The sequence below is a fragment of the Neopsephotus bourkii genome, unplaced genomic scaffold, assembly GCF_033783945.1.
Source record: "Neopsephotus bourkii isolate Nb327-2 ecotype Australia unplaced genomic scaffold, CSIRO-AGI_Nbou_v1 NB_1574, whole genome shotgun sequence".
In the NCBI taxonomy this organism is placed as follows: domain Eukaryota; kingdom Metazoa; phylum Chordata; class Aves; order Psittaciformes; family Psittacidae; genus Neopsephotus; species Neopsephotus bourkii.
The window spans coordinates 3,542,078-3,557,179 of NW_026902050.1; the positions used below are offsets into that span (position 1 = coordinate 3,542,078).

Here is a 15,102-nt window from a genome sequence, read left to right on the forward strand (position 1 = left end):
TGAGCTGTTACTTTGTTTCCAAACCCAGCATCTATGCATGTCTGTGCAGGAGCTGAGCAGTCAGTGAGAGGCAACTTATTGACAGAACTGGAGGTCGTAGGTACCCATAGAAAATTTTTTCACTTTTTGAAGAATGAAGGACTGTAGTACTGCCCTGGAAAAAAGATGGCCTAGAGGTTTGTCACAAGTGAAGGGTAATGGGGCTAGCAAACAGAGTCTAGAACAGAGATATGGCCAAATCCCAGCCCTCAAGATTCAGTGTGAGCTGCAGTATCTGATCAACATTCCAGATTGATCTGTTTAGCACCTTGAACTAAGTCAGGATCAGCCTGCAGCTGACAAATTTGGCAGGTGAGAGAGAAGACTGCACCTTAGGAGAAATCAGGTGGAGGCCTGACAGACCAGCATCCCAATGGGGACTTGCAACAGGTACAGGGCATAACTACACCTACAAACCGAACACAGAGAGAGACATGCTTCAGATATGCGATATGTTTAAGGAAGTTGTTTAAACTGTTGCCCACTTCATAGCAGGGCTGCTTGAACACAACTTGAGTATTCCTCAGGAGTGGCTTCACTTGCAAAGCCTTACACAAACAGTAGGAGAGGATTTTAGTTAATCTCCTGGGGACAGGATCACCAGAGGTACGGTGCTCAACAGAGGGTCAGTGGAAATGCAGTACTCACCAGGTGACCACGGGGATGCAGTGCATCCAGATCCAGCAGAGCAAATCCTCACCTTGAATTCTGGCACAAATTTCAGTAGTACTTGGCCTCTGCAAAAACTGTTCAGGAGTAACAGAATGTTGCTTACAAAACTTACTGCAACCCCCTTTGTCTACCACTGCCGTTTCCCAAGTAGTGTTTCAATTAGGTTTCTAAACAAGGTGTGTTAGAAAAGGCATACATGCCACAACTACTTCCTTAAATACTGAGAGTATTAAAGAACTGAACAAGAGATAAACCCGAAGACTAGAGGGTGCCAAAATAGCTAATGATATTTTCTTGAAAGGAATGTCTGATTGATAGGAAGTCCAACGAATGACTTCTACAAATAGTGGCACGGAGCCAGTCCACGTGACTCAACGCTGCCAGGCTAAACAGTAGCTCGAGAGCTACATAGCCCAAACTGCATCAACATCTGGCAATTCCCACATTTCAGCTTGAAAGACCACCTGGTCTCGACTTCAGGTGGATGTAGAGAATGTCAAAACCTGGAAGGGGCTTCCCAGAGGCCACCGCCAACCAGAGCTCAGCGCTGTCCCTCCTGAGTAGGGAGGCCAGGAGACAACAGGCCGGTCAGCTCCGTCCGCCTCTCCCTAGGAGCTCCAGGGCTGAGCCACCGTGAACGGTTTCCCCTAGTAGGGAGTGGGCACCTTCAGCAGGGCAGAAGGAGTGGCTGGGGAGCCGAAGGGCCAGCTCCAGAGCCCCGACACCGGCCAGGCCCTCCCGCACGGGGTGAGCGGGCGCTGTCGACAGCCCCTCCGTTACTGGAACCTGGTCCCCCCCCCCCGCCGCAGCTCCTCTCATGCTGCCTCCGCGGGGGCCGGGGTGCGCCAGGCTCCCGAGGCGACAGCCCCGAGGAGCAGGAGGCGTCGGCAGCTGCTCTGGCGCCGGCTGCGAAAAGCGCCTCGCCCCCTGGCGAGGGCCGATAGGGCAGGAAAACCCGCAGAGAGAGTAGATAATCGGGCCGTGCCCCCCGCCGATAAGGGGGCAGAGGACCTGGGGCTGCCGGTCCCGCCGCTCTTCTCCCCTAGCTGGCCAGGGCCAGCGTGGCTCCGAGCGGCTCCTAAGGGAACGCAGCTCCGCGCCCTAAGAGCCGGCGAGTCGCAGACGGCACACGCTGCACCGCGAACGCACCCCGCTTCGCCCGGGCGGCGACGGGGCCTGACGAGCAGGGCGGGGCACTGCGCGCGCGGATCCCCGCAGCCGGGAAGCCAATAGGGGCGGACGACGGCGGGCCAGAGCCAATGGGCCGGGCCGGGCCGGGCCGGGCCGGAGCAGGGCGGGGCGCTATGGGCCGCGGCAGCACCGTCCCGCCGTAGGGCCGGCGCTGGTAGCGCCGGCGCACTGCCCCCCCTCCCCTTAGCGGCGGTGGCGGCAGCTGCTCCCCCTGCGCAGGCGCCGCAGCAGCCGCGCTGGGCCCAGCACCCCCGCCGGGGCGCGGCGCTGCCCAGCGACGGGGCTGGCCCGAAGCTGCTCCGTGAGGAGCGGCGGCTCTTTCCCCGCCCCGGCGGGCCCTGCACGGCGTCAGTGAGCGCCCGGCGGGGCGGTCGCGCCCCTCCCTCTCTTCTTCATTCCCTCCCTCCCTCCTTCCCTTTCTCCGCCCGCCGTGAGGGCGGGAGGGAAGTGGCAGCCCCGAGCGGGAGACGAGGGAGGCGGCGCGCCGGGAGCCATGCGGGAGTACAAGGTGGTGGTGCTGGGCTCGGGCGGCGTGGGCAAGTCCGCCCTTACCGTCCAGTTCGTGACGGGTTCCTTCATCGAGAAGTATGACCCCACCATTGAGGACTTCTACCGCAAGGAGATCGAGGTGGACTCCTCGCCGTCAGTGCTGGAGATCCTGGACACGGCGGGCACTGAGCAGTTCGCCTCCATGCGGGACCTCTACATCAAGAACGGGCAGGGCTTCATCCTGGTATACAGTCTGGTGAACCAGCAAAGCTTCCAGGACATCAAGCCCATGCGGGACCAAATCATCCGAGTGAAGAGGTACGAGAGGGTGCCCATGATCCTGGTGGGCAACAAGGTGGACCTGGAGGGCGAGCGGGAGGTCTCGTTCGGGGAGGGCAAAGCCCTGGCCGAGGAGTGGAGCTGCCCCTTCATGGAAACCTCGGCCAAAAACAAAGCCTCGGTGGACGAGCTCTTCGCGGAGATCGTCAGGCAGATGAACTACGCCTCGCAGCCCAACGGGGACGAGCAGTGCTGCTCCTCCTGCGCCATCCTCTGAGGGCGGCGGCGGGCCGGGGCTCGGCGGGAGCGGAGCGGCAGCGGGAGCGGCCCCGCGGGCGGGCGCGCTGCCCTCGGCGGCCGCCGACACCGAAGGCACTCAAAACATAAACAAAAAAACCCGAAAAAAAATCGTGTTGGAAATGTGGCTTTTTTCGGCATGTACATTTCGTCCAGTCCTGGTCGTGGCATATCTCCCGTCGGTGTCTCCGCGGCGTGCTGCCCCGCGCTGTGACACCGGGAGGTCGACGCCGGCGAGGAGCTGCCCCGGCCCGCGTGGGGAGCGGGACCAGTGCGGATCCCCCTTTCCCTGCCCCGCCGGTGCGAGGATCGCTATGCAAAGTTGCAAAGTCGGGGATTGTGCCGGGGCGCCTGGCCCGGGACGTTGCACGTCTGACCCGGGACGAACTCGCACCCTGCTGCAGCCCGGCGCGGGGTGCTGGGGAGCGCCTGCGACGAGCCGTGGGATACCTTCCTATTCTGTTTACCTGCTGTATCGGATGGGAGTTTGCAGGAGAGTGGTAGCGTGTTGGGTTTTCCCTGGGTTTTGTTTTGTTTTTTAAAATCAGCTGTGAAAATGTTACAACTCTGCACAATTTTTTAGGTGTGCGTGTGTGTGTGATTTCGTTTTCATTTTAATTTTTCTTTTGGTGGGTGGGAGCGGTGTTTTTTGTGTTTTTTCTTCCAAGGGTTTTTCTTTTTAGGTTGGCAATAACTGATTTTGATGACTAGCTCTCTAAAGTGCAAAGACTTCCTATATGTGATGCAGGGCCAACAGCAGCCCTGTGTCTGTAGAGTGCCTTCAAAACTCAGCTGTTCCAGCCGGTGCCAACCTGTGAAAGCTCCACAGAATCCCATTATCTGCTACTTCAAAAACTACTTAACAGTTTCCTTGCAGTAATCATACCGAACAAACCAGGACAAAAGGGCCTATTGTCAGTGGAATTTATTTCTTATTTCCATCTGAGCCTTTTAACTGTTATTTCCATGTCTTGCAAGTTCGGGCTTCATTTACTTCAAATTTACAAGAATTTAGCCTTTTGGTTTTTTTTGGGGGGAGGAGGGCTTTTTTTTGTTTTCCTTCCCCCCCCCCCCCTTTGGTTTTGTTGTGGAATGTACCTCCAGCCAGCAAAGAAGGAAATCTTATCATTGTGATGTACCAAGAAAATTCTAACAACTGTCATTTTAATTCAAGACATGCATTCAAGAGATGTCTATCCATTTTAAGAATTTTAATACAGATGCTGTTTTTTAGAAAACAAATTTGTGCGCTTTTATGTATTACATGAAACACTAACTTTCACATAGCCTGTTAATCCTGGTTTATATCTTAATAGAAGTGAAAGGGAGGGGGGCTCAATTAGCTAAGGACGGTGTTTAAAAAGAAAAGACCACAAAAGACCACAAGATTGCTATTTTACATAATATTACAGTTTTTCATTTGTGTTTGTGTCCTGACCCTATGTGATGGCAGCATATGAATGGAAAGCTGTATTCAGTAGGCAGCTTTAGGAAGGTAGTGTGGCTTTAATGCTGAAGGCCTTGTCAGATTAGGCTCTTATTCCTTACTGGGAGCAGTATTTATTGGGGTAAAATTCTAAAGGTTGATTAGTTATAAAATTTAAGCTTCTAATGTCTTTAAAATTATGCATCAGACCCATATATCTTTCCTGGTTTGCAGAGGTGGAAGGAGACCTGCACCTTCTGTAATTTGGAAGATCTAAGGAGTTCAAGTCCATTATCTTCCTTTCAGCCCCTTCTTTAAATATTAGTGCACAAAACCTGCAAGTCTGTCTTTTTTCTTTATTTTTTTAACCCCCTATCCCAAGAAGACTTGAAATTATCTTACAACATTAAACCAGAAGTTGAGCAATGATGTGTAAAGGGGTTTTGTGAGGGGTTTTTAATCAGCCAACTGAAAACTAACTGCCATGATTCTTGCTGTGAATCTGATAATTTCTACTTTAAATAGGAAAACTTTTTGCTTCAGCACTGGAAGAACAGTGTTTAGTATTATTTTATGTATTGAAATCCCATGGAGGTCTCTTCTGAGCTCACATGTATTCCTCAAAACAGCCAGGACCTGTTCTGATACAATTAGCCAGGTTGTATCAGTCACTGATACAATCAAAGTTAAAAATAGAGATTTGGAGGAGACAGTCCCTCAACTTCTGTTTGGGCCTTTGTATAATAGACAAATTGCACCAGCTGCCCTTTTTAAGTGAAAACTGAAAACCACTTTGCAGCTTATTTTCCAGAAATCTTTAAAAATTAATTAGAAGCCAGCTCCTTGAAGACTTCCATTTTAGAATGCAGGGGGGTAATGCTTATTATTAGTAGGGGTTTCTTTTAACACAAATACTACATTGAAAACTAGAAAGCTTGACTGCCACCATGTCTGTAGTTTTAAAAGCTTCATATCTGAAGTAAATTAAAAAAAAAAGCCATAAATTTACATTTCAGCTATTGCTGTGCTTCAAATTTGCCTTAAATTCAGTGGGATTACAGAGTTTTTAGAACCCAACAGGCCTTGGTCTAGATCAGTGTATGGAAAGCAACTTGTTCTGCTTAATAAAAAACAGGTATTTATTCTGTTCTCCCCTCCAGACAACAGATTCTTCATGTTTCCTAGTGTCTCCTCTTTCTCTACTGCCTGTGTTGTGACTGAAGAATAATGCAGAAATGGGTATTTGTGGCACACAGCAGCACATAAAGTCCAGTTTTTCTCAGCCTAGCAGAGCAGCTGAAGCCAGCCTAGTAAATACCAGGTTATGCTAGGCTTTTCTGTAGATACATTCTATTTCTTGCCAAAAAGTTGTGTTCATTAAACAGTGAAGCATTTAAGAAACCATGGCATGGGTCTAATCAGAGTTTTGAATGTATTTAGGTGTTCAATGTTCTCTATGACTTGGTGAGGACAGTACAAAAAGTAAAGCTCAGTAGTCTGATCTTCCAAATACTCTGAAGTGTTTTGGTGCTTGTTAAACATAGGCCTTGTCTATAAAGTAGAAAAAAAGTAATACTGCTTTAACTTGACCGAATAATGAAAGCTATATTAGCTTCTACACTTGAGGAAAATGTTGTATCAATATGAAGGTACTCTTTTATTCCTTTTCCCTGTGGGAATATGTTATATCCGTGCCAATACAAAGGTGGTATATAGCTCTTTTCAAAGTGAGAATTGCAAATATTTAATTGATTTGTAAGAAAAAATACATTCCCAGGCAAAATACTTCCTGACAGTGCAGAGAATGTATAAACAAGGCCTTAGTTTAAGGCTGGTCTTACGGCCGCATTTTTTGCTGTACATAATGATTGTATTTTTTAAAATCCAAGCTTGTTCTATTGCAAGAAAGTGTGTCTTTGAAATCCTAGTCCCTGTGATTGTAACTGTGCAGTATTCTTGACCTCATTTTCAATACAAATGTGGTTCTTCTCAACATGATGCTCAGGCTTTATTGATGTTTATGGTTCTGGAGATGTTGAATTATGTGGCTGTGGGATTCCTGATGGTTCTGCTTCTCTCAAAAGAATGTACAGCAAGTTTTTGGGGCATTTTAAATAAAGGGCAGCTGGCTCTTTATAACTTCTTCATTTGGATACTCATTGCGCACAGGTGTTGTACCAAATTCCCTCAGGAGTGACAAAATGCAGAAACTTCCATGTTCTTTAAGAATTTTCTACAAAAAGCAGTGGCATGTGTGTTCTTCTCCCATTCAAATCAATGGGCAACTCCAATGACTGTAAATGGAAAATGGTTCAAACTCTCTTGTTAGAAGCTGTCTTGCTCTCCAGGTTTGTATAGCAGGCAACCTAGATGCTCTTCTTTGTGGACCCTCTGTATCTTTAGGAACTACTGTTAGGAGTGCCCATTCACGTTATGGTGAGATTTGAGATTTGCTGTAGAAGCAAGTATGCGTATGAGCTCTGTTCAAAGGTGAAATAGTTCTAAATCATCTTCATAGTTTATAGCCTCATGCAAAATATGTCAAAAAGATTCTCCTTCCTGTCATGCTCATAGCACTATTCTAGAACCTCATTTTTGTAGGAATCTATCATCTGCTCAACTTCTAAAACATTTTATTGGGGCTGACCATCTTTGATAAATGTATGCATAGCAGATACTTAATTTAAACTTGAAGATATTCAACTGAGTTACAGTGTTGAGAAATGTGGTATGTTGCTGGGTGTGTTGGGTTTAATTTCCTTTTGTTGGTTTGTTTTTTAATTTGAGTAGACTAAGGATTTTTTCGTCTGTAACCAAGAATCTCACTGTATTTCCCAAATAAGAATTACTCTCTGTATGTGCGTCTATTTTGACTTCACTGGGGTTGGAACTGAAATTCTTGCCTACACCACAGATGATCTCAACCTCAGTGATCTCAATTCTGTGTGTAGTCAGTATCACGCTGAAGAAAACGCCCAATGAAACCTAAACTGTTTCACCGATAAAGGGCTAGAGCAGACAGATTTACATGCAGAAAGCTTAAGAACAGCCATCAAAATTTCCCTATTTTAATTTTTTTCAAAGGGTATGACTGCTCTAATACACATCACTTGCTGCTTTACTACTGTTGGTGCTAGAGCACAGTGATTCAGTAGATGACATATTGTGCACAAAAGAAATACTAGATGTAAATATTTCATCTGCAACATCTAACAAGCTTTTAGATCCTATATAGAGCACTGCAAATTAGAAGTCAGTTTACCAGATTTTGTAGATTGTTCAAATAAGTCTTAAAGTATTGGAAACAGCTGCTCTGTAATGATGTTATTTTATTTTGCAAGTCTCTGGGTCTTTTGGGCATTTGAGCAAAGAGGAGGTTTCATCAAGAATACATAGCTTTGTTTTGATAATCTTCAGCAGAGATATTTTTAGCAAAAGGGTGTCTGACACGTAACTTTAATGATTTAAACTTCTGCAAAGTTCTTTAAGGTAATGTTATGAAAAGTGCATAGTTAATAGCTCTGATGTCCAGGTAACAGACAGATCCCAGGTGTTGCTCCTCTGCTTGACTGACTGATCATGATTGCAGAAGACATGCTGCAGCAACCAGACTGCTCAGAATGACATTACCATTTTTTTTCCTTTTGATATAGTCTTGTTGCCCTGCTGTATTATGGTGCGAAGATGAAATGGGATGTTTGAAGTTGTTTTTGAAGATGGTTGTAAGGGAACTTCTGGATGAAAAATTAATCTAATTGGAATTTGTTTGGGGTTTTTTGCTTCCTTCTTTTTTTTTTTCCTTCCCACCCCACCCCCTTCTCTAGGTATTAGTTCCCTGAATTAGGTATTGAAAAAAGGTACAGGTTAGCATTGGTATCAGTATTCCCCTACTAGTTTCTCATTTATGCATGTATTCATATAATGCTTTGTTTCTGCAGTGTTACTACTGTTATCCAAGTTCGAACAATTAGGATTAATACTTACAAATTCAATTACTTTGCTAGAGGTAGAATTGCAGGTAAGGCAATAAGCATTGAGCTACAATTGAATATTTGCATTTGCTCTGTCACTAGTAGGCAAGATGTTCAGGGGTAGAGCCTGATGTGAGTACTTGCAAAGAGGTTTTGTTTTAGCTGTTAGAAGTGATCTACTTAAAGCGTTCCTGAGAAGCATGATGATTGATACCCTTGTGATAGCATTTGTGCTGAGGGTTGAGGGCAGATGCAAGAATAAGATGATTTGCTGTTGAATTAACTTGAGTTTATCATTTCTCTGTCTTGCAAAGGGATTGCAAAACTGGTAGGGTTCCTTCCAGCTATGGTGTCAGCAGTCCTGACATGGGGAAGCATTATGCTTTCGTGATGGGAGAGATCATTTAAGTTCCTTACCATCTTGCTGCCTGTAAGTAGTTTACTGCATCTGTGACAGAGTTAGAAATTAAAATGAGGGAGCAAGAAGTTTCTGATTTGCGGAGTTGTAGCAAGAATGTTCAGCTTGGCCCTATATCAAAGCTGTGCCCTGTTCCTGGTTTCCAGCAAAAGCTTTCTATACCTCAGTTTCTCCAACTCTATATTTTGTGGAAATGTTCATTTCAGTGCAAATGAACTGATTTTGCATGAGCATTTGGCTCAAATTGCAGCATCAAGTAAAGGAAGAAGATCGTGAGAGGGGCTGGGGACGCAAGAAAGAATGCCATCAGTTACAAATATGTGGATTTTTTTCCCTCTTAAGACAAACCTACATACTGAAAGCAAGCTTTTGAATACTAAGTGACTAGCAGAAGTCTTGGTTTAACCAAGCCTTATGCTTAAATCAGAAAAGATACTTAGAAGCCCTTTAGAGTTGGAAGTATGGTACTTGAATGGTTTTAGAGAATTATCTTTGTAAATTTTCACCAACCTTGGTTTGTTTAAATATTCTAAGAATGATTTATTGTTGTGATAGTTATCACTAGATAGAGGATGTGTTTAAATATAATTTCATATTTATATTAGCTTAGTACTGTAAGTATCTCCATGTTGTAGGGATTGATAGACATGGTAGGCATTAAGTGAAGGTCTGTTTACTTACTGAAGGTAAAGAATCAAAAGATCCAGGATTCTGCTTTCAAAAATTATGATGAAAACAAGAATGCTTAACGTGATTTTCTGAGTTTACAGATGACTTCTTGTTGCTCAAAGTAATAGCATTTAGATGGGAGATGATTGTCTCTTCTCTTCACTGCTGTGTAACTAGCTGTGCCGTTGCATATTCTGCCTGTAGTGAGAAGAAAAACCTGTGTGACCCTTCTGCTGCCATGAGGGCATGATTGGGCTGGCTTCATGACTTTGTTGCTCACTTGGAGCTCTGGCATTCTTCCTCTTGTAGACTACGGGGGGGGGGGGGGGGGGGGAGGAGTTCTGATGATGCAATGATAATGAAGTGATTGCTTATCAGACCCCTGGGATGGAAGGCTGGCTCTCTCAGTTGACCTTACAGCATGCTCCTGTGGCTAACATACAGCACCCTCAGCAGATGACAGTTTGGCATGTTGAGAAAGAGCTATACACATGCATTGTGCCCACTCTTGCTTGTCCAGAAAGGTAGTTTGAAAGGTAAGTATTCTGCAGATATCTTTAAAATACTTTCTGTAGATCCATAAAACAGATACATTTTAGAGGTCGAAACAGTGAATCTTTTTGTGTTTCTTAAAAAATATGTAATGTCACTTCCGTTTAAGTTCGTCTACTGGACCTTAGTTTCTTCCCCTTGCACAGTACCCCTAATACAGCAACAAAACCTGCTTCTTCAGCTTCTTGTGAGTGATCAGAAACTAAATGCATGTTCAGTATTTTCCGCATGTGTAACAACTGTAAGTTTGGGGTGTTATTGTACATACCTGTCCATGACGGTGTATTAAACGATGTACCTCTTCTGCATTTTTATGAGACTAATATAAGGGATTAAGAAGTAGCAGCATAGGGCTGGCAAAATACTGGTTAGGTAGGGCAGGAATCTGCAGTGGAGCACTATGTTTGGGGTTATGGGGTGAGACTGGAAGTAGGACACACGTTCCTAGATTTTCTAAGCAGCAGATGTGATTTGCATGGAAGGGTAGGAAGCAGGATGTCTTGCTGAGGGCAGGAGGAGTTCAGGAGAAGATGGGTTGAATTTTTTTTGTTTCAGGTACAAAGAACATTGTTTTGTGCATATATGTTGTGGATTTAGGTTTGGGTTTTTTTTTTTGTCCCCTTTATGGTGCTAAGCAGATTTGAAAGTGCAAAGAAAGCTTGTGCAATGTGTGTGTTATCCACCAAGGATGATTTAGATGTTCTGTGTTTATATTGAGTTTGATAGATTCCCTACACCACTAATTGCCAAAAATCTCTTTTAAACTATGTGGAAATTTATAATGATATGGTTACAACGTGACTCAATGTAGTTGGGAGCCTTATGTATTTAAGAATGAGATTAGTGATAACTTCATTCCTTGAATGAACTACTATAATATTACATACCTCAATTTAGTATAGTGAGTTTGCTGCCAAGTTCAGTCGATGATTAACAAAGTTAACATGAAAGCACGCTAACAAAGTAATTGAGCAATTAAGAGATCTTGATTTCTCTTCTTTTTGGAATACCCTGCCGTGTTCCAGGTTGGCTATTTTCTGCTGGGTTTCTTGTTTCAAATGTTGTGTTTGCTTTAGTGTGGGATTTGGTTTCTCTTTTGATGATGAATCTTTAATTTTTTGCCTTTAATTAATGGAAAAAATAGAGAGGAGATTCACATTTGAATTGCTGTATAGCACAAGCTGCCTGGATTCCAAAAATACATGGCATGCACTCACATATTTTTGCAATAAGAAGAAGTTTAAGGAGAACACTATGTCTAAGGTATTTCCAAGGCCTGGACTTAGCAGAGAAACAGCTTGAAAAAGCTTATTACCAAAGAACTAGGTCAGCGTGGAAGTGAATTGGAGTGTTCACAGATACTTACAGCATTACTATACTTCGACCTCTGTAGTGAGAGTGAAACTTACAGATTTATGAACATAAATATCTATGCATATATACAAAGTTGTACATGGTATCCTCAATTTGGGAAACAGCCACATTTTTCTACTCTTAGCACAAAAAATGAGAAATTGAGTGCTTACACTCACCGAGTATCAGACCAGTAGTGTAGAAACTTAGGTATTTATTTAGCCAACTATGAGCACCTAAAAAGAGTTTTCTTGATTATTTTCAAGCATTTTTGACCTGGCACAAATTAATTTTCAGCATTGCTAAACCAGAAAATCACTGTGGTTTTTAAATGTGTGCAGCCTTTTACCAGCTATAGGGATAGCAACCTGTCAAACTTGTCTGAATTGTTTGTGGTCAGTGCTGTCTCTGAATAAAACTTCTACCTTGTGTCTTTCCTCTGTATTTCTTGTGCTAAGGAGATGAAAACCAAACCTGTCAACTGAACCACTGAGAAGTTCAAGGATAGGTATTCTTGGATTCTTTATGGACTTTATGATAGATTGGAATTGCTCAATGTGCATTGTTGCAGCTTGTTTCAGGTGTTTGTGAGACACTGACATTCTCCATCATCACTCAGGGTTTTCCAGTGCTTAGAGTAGTTAACAGAAATTAATTGATGGGTAACTGGAGTTCATTTGGCAAGTGTGTTTGTGCATACTAACACAAAGACATAAACTGTATTATTCCAGGATGTAAACAAACGCTAAACAAATGTGTTTGGTATCCTAGTTGCTTGCAATAGATTTTTTTAATATAGCTTTATAACCGAAGCTGCATTTGTATAATGACTTCCGCTGATATGAACCTGAAGTCAACTTGTTTTCTGATTCTGTAAATGTATGTATGCTGAATTGCTTGTTCTTTTGTAACCCTATTGAAATCAGAGCCTTATTTAAGCAAATGAGAGCACAATTTAACCCTAGTCTGCATTTTAAATATTTCACATGCACCTATAGTGTGATCTTTGTCCTTTTTAAAAGTTATGATTTCATTTAAAAAACAACAACGATGAAAGAAAAACAACAACAAAAAGCCTTCCCCTGCACCTTTAGTTGGATTTTTCAGATGGAAAAAAAAAAGGCATAGTTAAGGTAGAAAACTAGAAAGAGAGGCACCTTCTGTTCTTTTCAGAGATGAGTCCTGCCTTGTGCGTGCTCTCCTGTGCAAAAAGCAGTCCCCTGCAATGCTCTTTCCATATGGCTACGTAGTTTTCTAGGACCCAGTCAGACTCTCCTGTTTCGGATGCTCGTAGGGCTGGTCAGAACATGTCTTGGTCACGTGGAGGGGTTATCTGCTTTGTGCCTGCTGGTAAATGATTCCCGTCTACTGGGTGATTACTCCACAGTAGTTCACCAGGCACTTGACAGAGCAGGGATGTCTGTTGCCTTGATCCTTTTGTGTGCCCTGAATCAGGCATACTGCAACGCCTTATGGTGCCCCATGGGATGGGCAGCTTTGCAGCTGAAGCAGTTGTGGTAAATGTTCATGATCCCTCTAAGCAAGTACTAAGGTTGCATCCAAAGCACTCTTCTCTGCAGCTGCTCGGTGCTGTATCAAAAGAGCATAAGTTAGATGAAGCCATCACTTATTTTTTTTATTTTACAGCAGATGCCAAGAGCTACATAAGCCCTTGAACTATGTCAGAACTGGAGGGAGAACAAAGGTGCCCTGAGCTTGCCTTTCCCTCCTGCCCTTGTCTTCCCTGTGTCCAGAAACTGACCTTTGTGAGCCTTGGAGTCTGTGGGTCACTGCAGGGGTGTATGCTCCACATACATGAAAACATACATATTCTAAAATACAATAAAAAATGCAGTTCTGTACTTCAGGAAGCAAGACTTCTGCATTGCTTTGGTGTAAGTACTGTACTGTACAAGCTTAGAAAAGAGAAGTATTAGTCTTTTGGGTGGCCCCACCCTCCACTCTCTGAAGGAAAATGGAAATATTTCTCTCTCAAACCCAAAGGTTAGATGTAGAACACATGATTTGAGGAAGCTCGAAATTGAACCAATTTTAAACTTACAATTTTTATTCACTTGAAACTGGGTCAATTTCAAATCAATCTTTCGGAAAGATTAAATACACTTACTTAAAAAAGGGGTTTTGTGATGATCAATCACAGTGCTTGTCAAATTAACAGAAAGGGTTGATTCAGTGGAGTGTAGAAAAAAGGAATGTTTTACTCATGCATTATAGTGTTGCAGCAGGTAACAGGATCCATTCTCAGTTGTGGCTCCAGTTTTCTTTCAAGGGTAGGTATTAAAGTCTAATAACTATCCATAGGGAATAAGAAATATTTTTTTAAACCCTCAGAAAAGGTTCAGTCTAAACACCAGTGATTGCAGGACTCAGGGAAGATTATGATAATTTATTTTAATTACCAATGCAAAACAGGTTATATATCTGTGCTTCACCATCTTGTGGAAAATCTAACATTCAAAATGTAGCATAATGAGATTTTGATTTATGCAAACTCTCTGGACGACAGTATGCTAGTCTCCTGTTTTGCTGCCCATAAGGTTGCAGTGATAGGAAGTTTATGTTTCGCTGATGGTTGGTTCCTGGCAAGACTTGTCTTATGAGGCTGAAATAAACTCTTGACTGATGGGGTGGTGCTTCTGCCTGCTACTGGTGCTTTTCAGGGCTATAATGATACCATACGGAACAGAACAGCTTTGTCGGCAGGTGTCGGGTTGTCCCCCTCCAGAAAACCTGTCATGTGGTGATTAGAGCCTTTCCTTGGGAAGGTGACCATCTTGTGGGATTCTGGTCTCTCCAGCAGGTGTTCTGCATGGTGAGCTTCCCACAGGCATCAGTTCAGCTTGTGTCCGTCCAGCAGAAAGTTGTGAGGCTGAAGAACAAAGAGTGATGGAGCCTCCCCTGTTCACAGCACCAGAAGCCCATTTCTCTGTTTGCCTGGAGTTGCTACAGAAGCTGTGCTTGTTTGTCTTTTCTTTGGTGGATGGTTTTGCCTGCCCCCTTCATAGCTGCGGAAGAAAAATGTTTGCAGATCTCGACATTCTTCACTGTTCTCAGCTTCCTCGTCTCTTCCCTTTTACACACACATACTTCTGCTTCCTCCCATTCTACTCCAACAGGAAAAAAAAGAAAAAAAAAAAAGTAGTAGTTAAACTCATATTTGGGGTGCTAAGTAGGAAGCACATGATACTGTGTCTGAATTTGGAGTGGTGTGAATGTTCTGTTCAACTGCAGCCCCCCTCAGTTCCCCACTGCATGCCCCCATGAAGATGGGTAGCTGCAGAAGTGATTATTCTGCACTGCCTGATGCCTCCAGCACCTGAGGGCAGAGCGTCATCTTATTCCTTGGCATAATGGAAAATGCAATGAACACTGCAGCATGAAATGACTAGCTCAAGAGGTTTACACAAAGGTTACAAATAATTTAAATTTCCAATCATGGTTTATTCCAGACACTGCTAATTTCACTGGGCGTAGAACTGGCACCATGTGACAGAAGCTCTGCCTTAATCTGAAAAATAATCTACCTGGTGAATTGAAATGCCCTCATTCTAAGCATGGTGTGGGACATACAGTCTTCAAGCTCTGAGCAATAGTAACTGGACCTGCAGTCTCTAAGCAAATAATGCTGATGAATGTTCAGAGTTTAAGAGTTTTTAAAGTAAAATGGTTTGTTCTGGTTAAAAGTAGTCACCATGCTACTGACATCCCTTTATCTGTTGAATTAT

At 43.7% G+C, this 15,102-nt stretch overlaps 1 protein-coding gene across 2 annotated transcripts; it reads left to right on the plus strand.

Annotated features, from left to right (window-relative positions):
* Nucleotides 1-2,162: 2,162 nt before the first annotated feature.
* On the plus strand, nt 2,163-13,483 carry RAP2B (RAP2B, member of RAS oncogene family). 2 transcript variants are annotated; one of them, XM_061371527.1, is made up of 3 exons: nt 2,163-4,462; nt 5,554-6,741; nt 8,989-13,483. In XM_061371527.1, the coding sequence occupies exon 1, from the start codon at nt 2,396-2,398 to the stop codon at nt 2,945-2,947; it is 552 nt and encodes a 183-aa protein (XP_061227511.1). In that variant the 5' UTR covers nt 2,163-2,395; the 3' UTR covers nt 2,948-4,462; nt 5,554-6,741; nt 8,989-13,483. The 2 variants fall into 2 exon arrangements, with proteins under 2 accessions (XP_061227511.1, XP_061227512.1); XM_061371528.1 differs by having other exon boundaries at nt 5,554-5,703.
* The last annotated feature ends 1,619 nt before the right edge of the window (nt 13,484-15,102 follow it).

What these genes read in the sequence shown, in the direction of transcription:
- RAP2B (XM_061371527.1), top strand. Translation starts at nt 2,396, where the DNA reads ATGCGGGAGTACAAGGTGGTGGTGCTGGGCTCGGGCGGCGTGGGCAAG.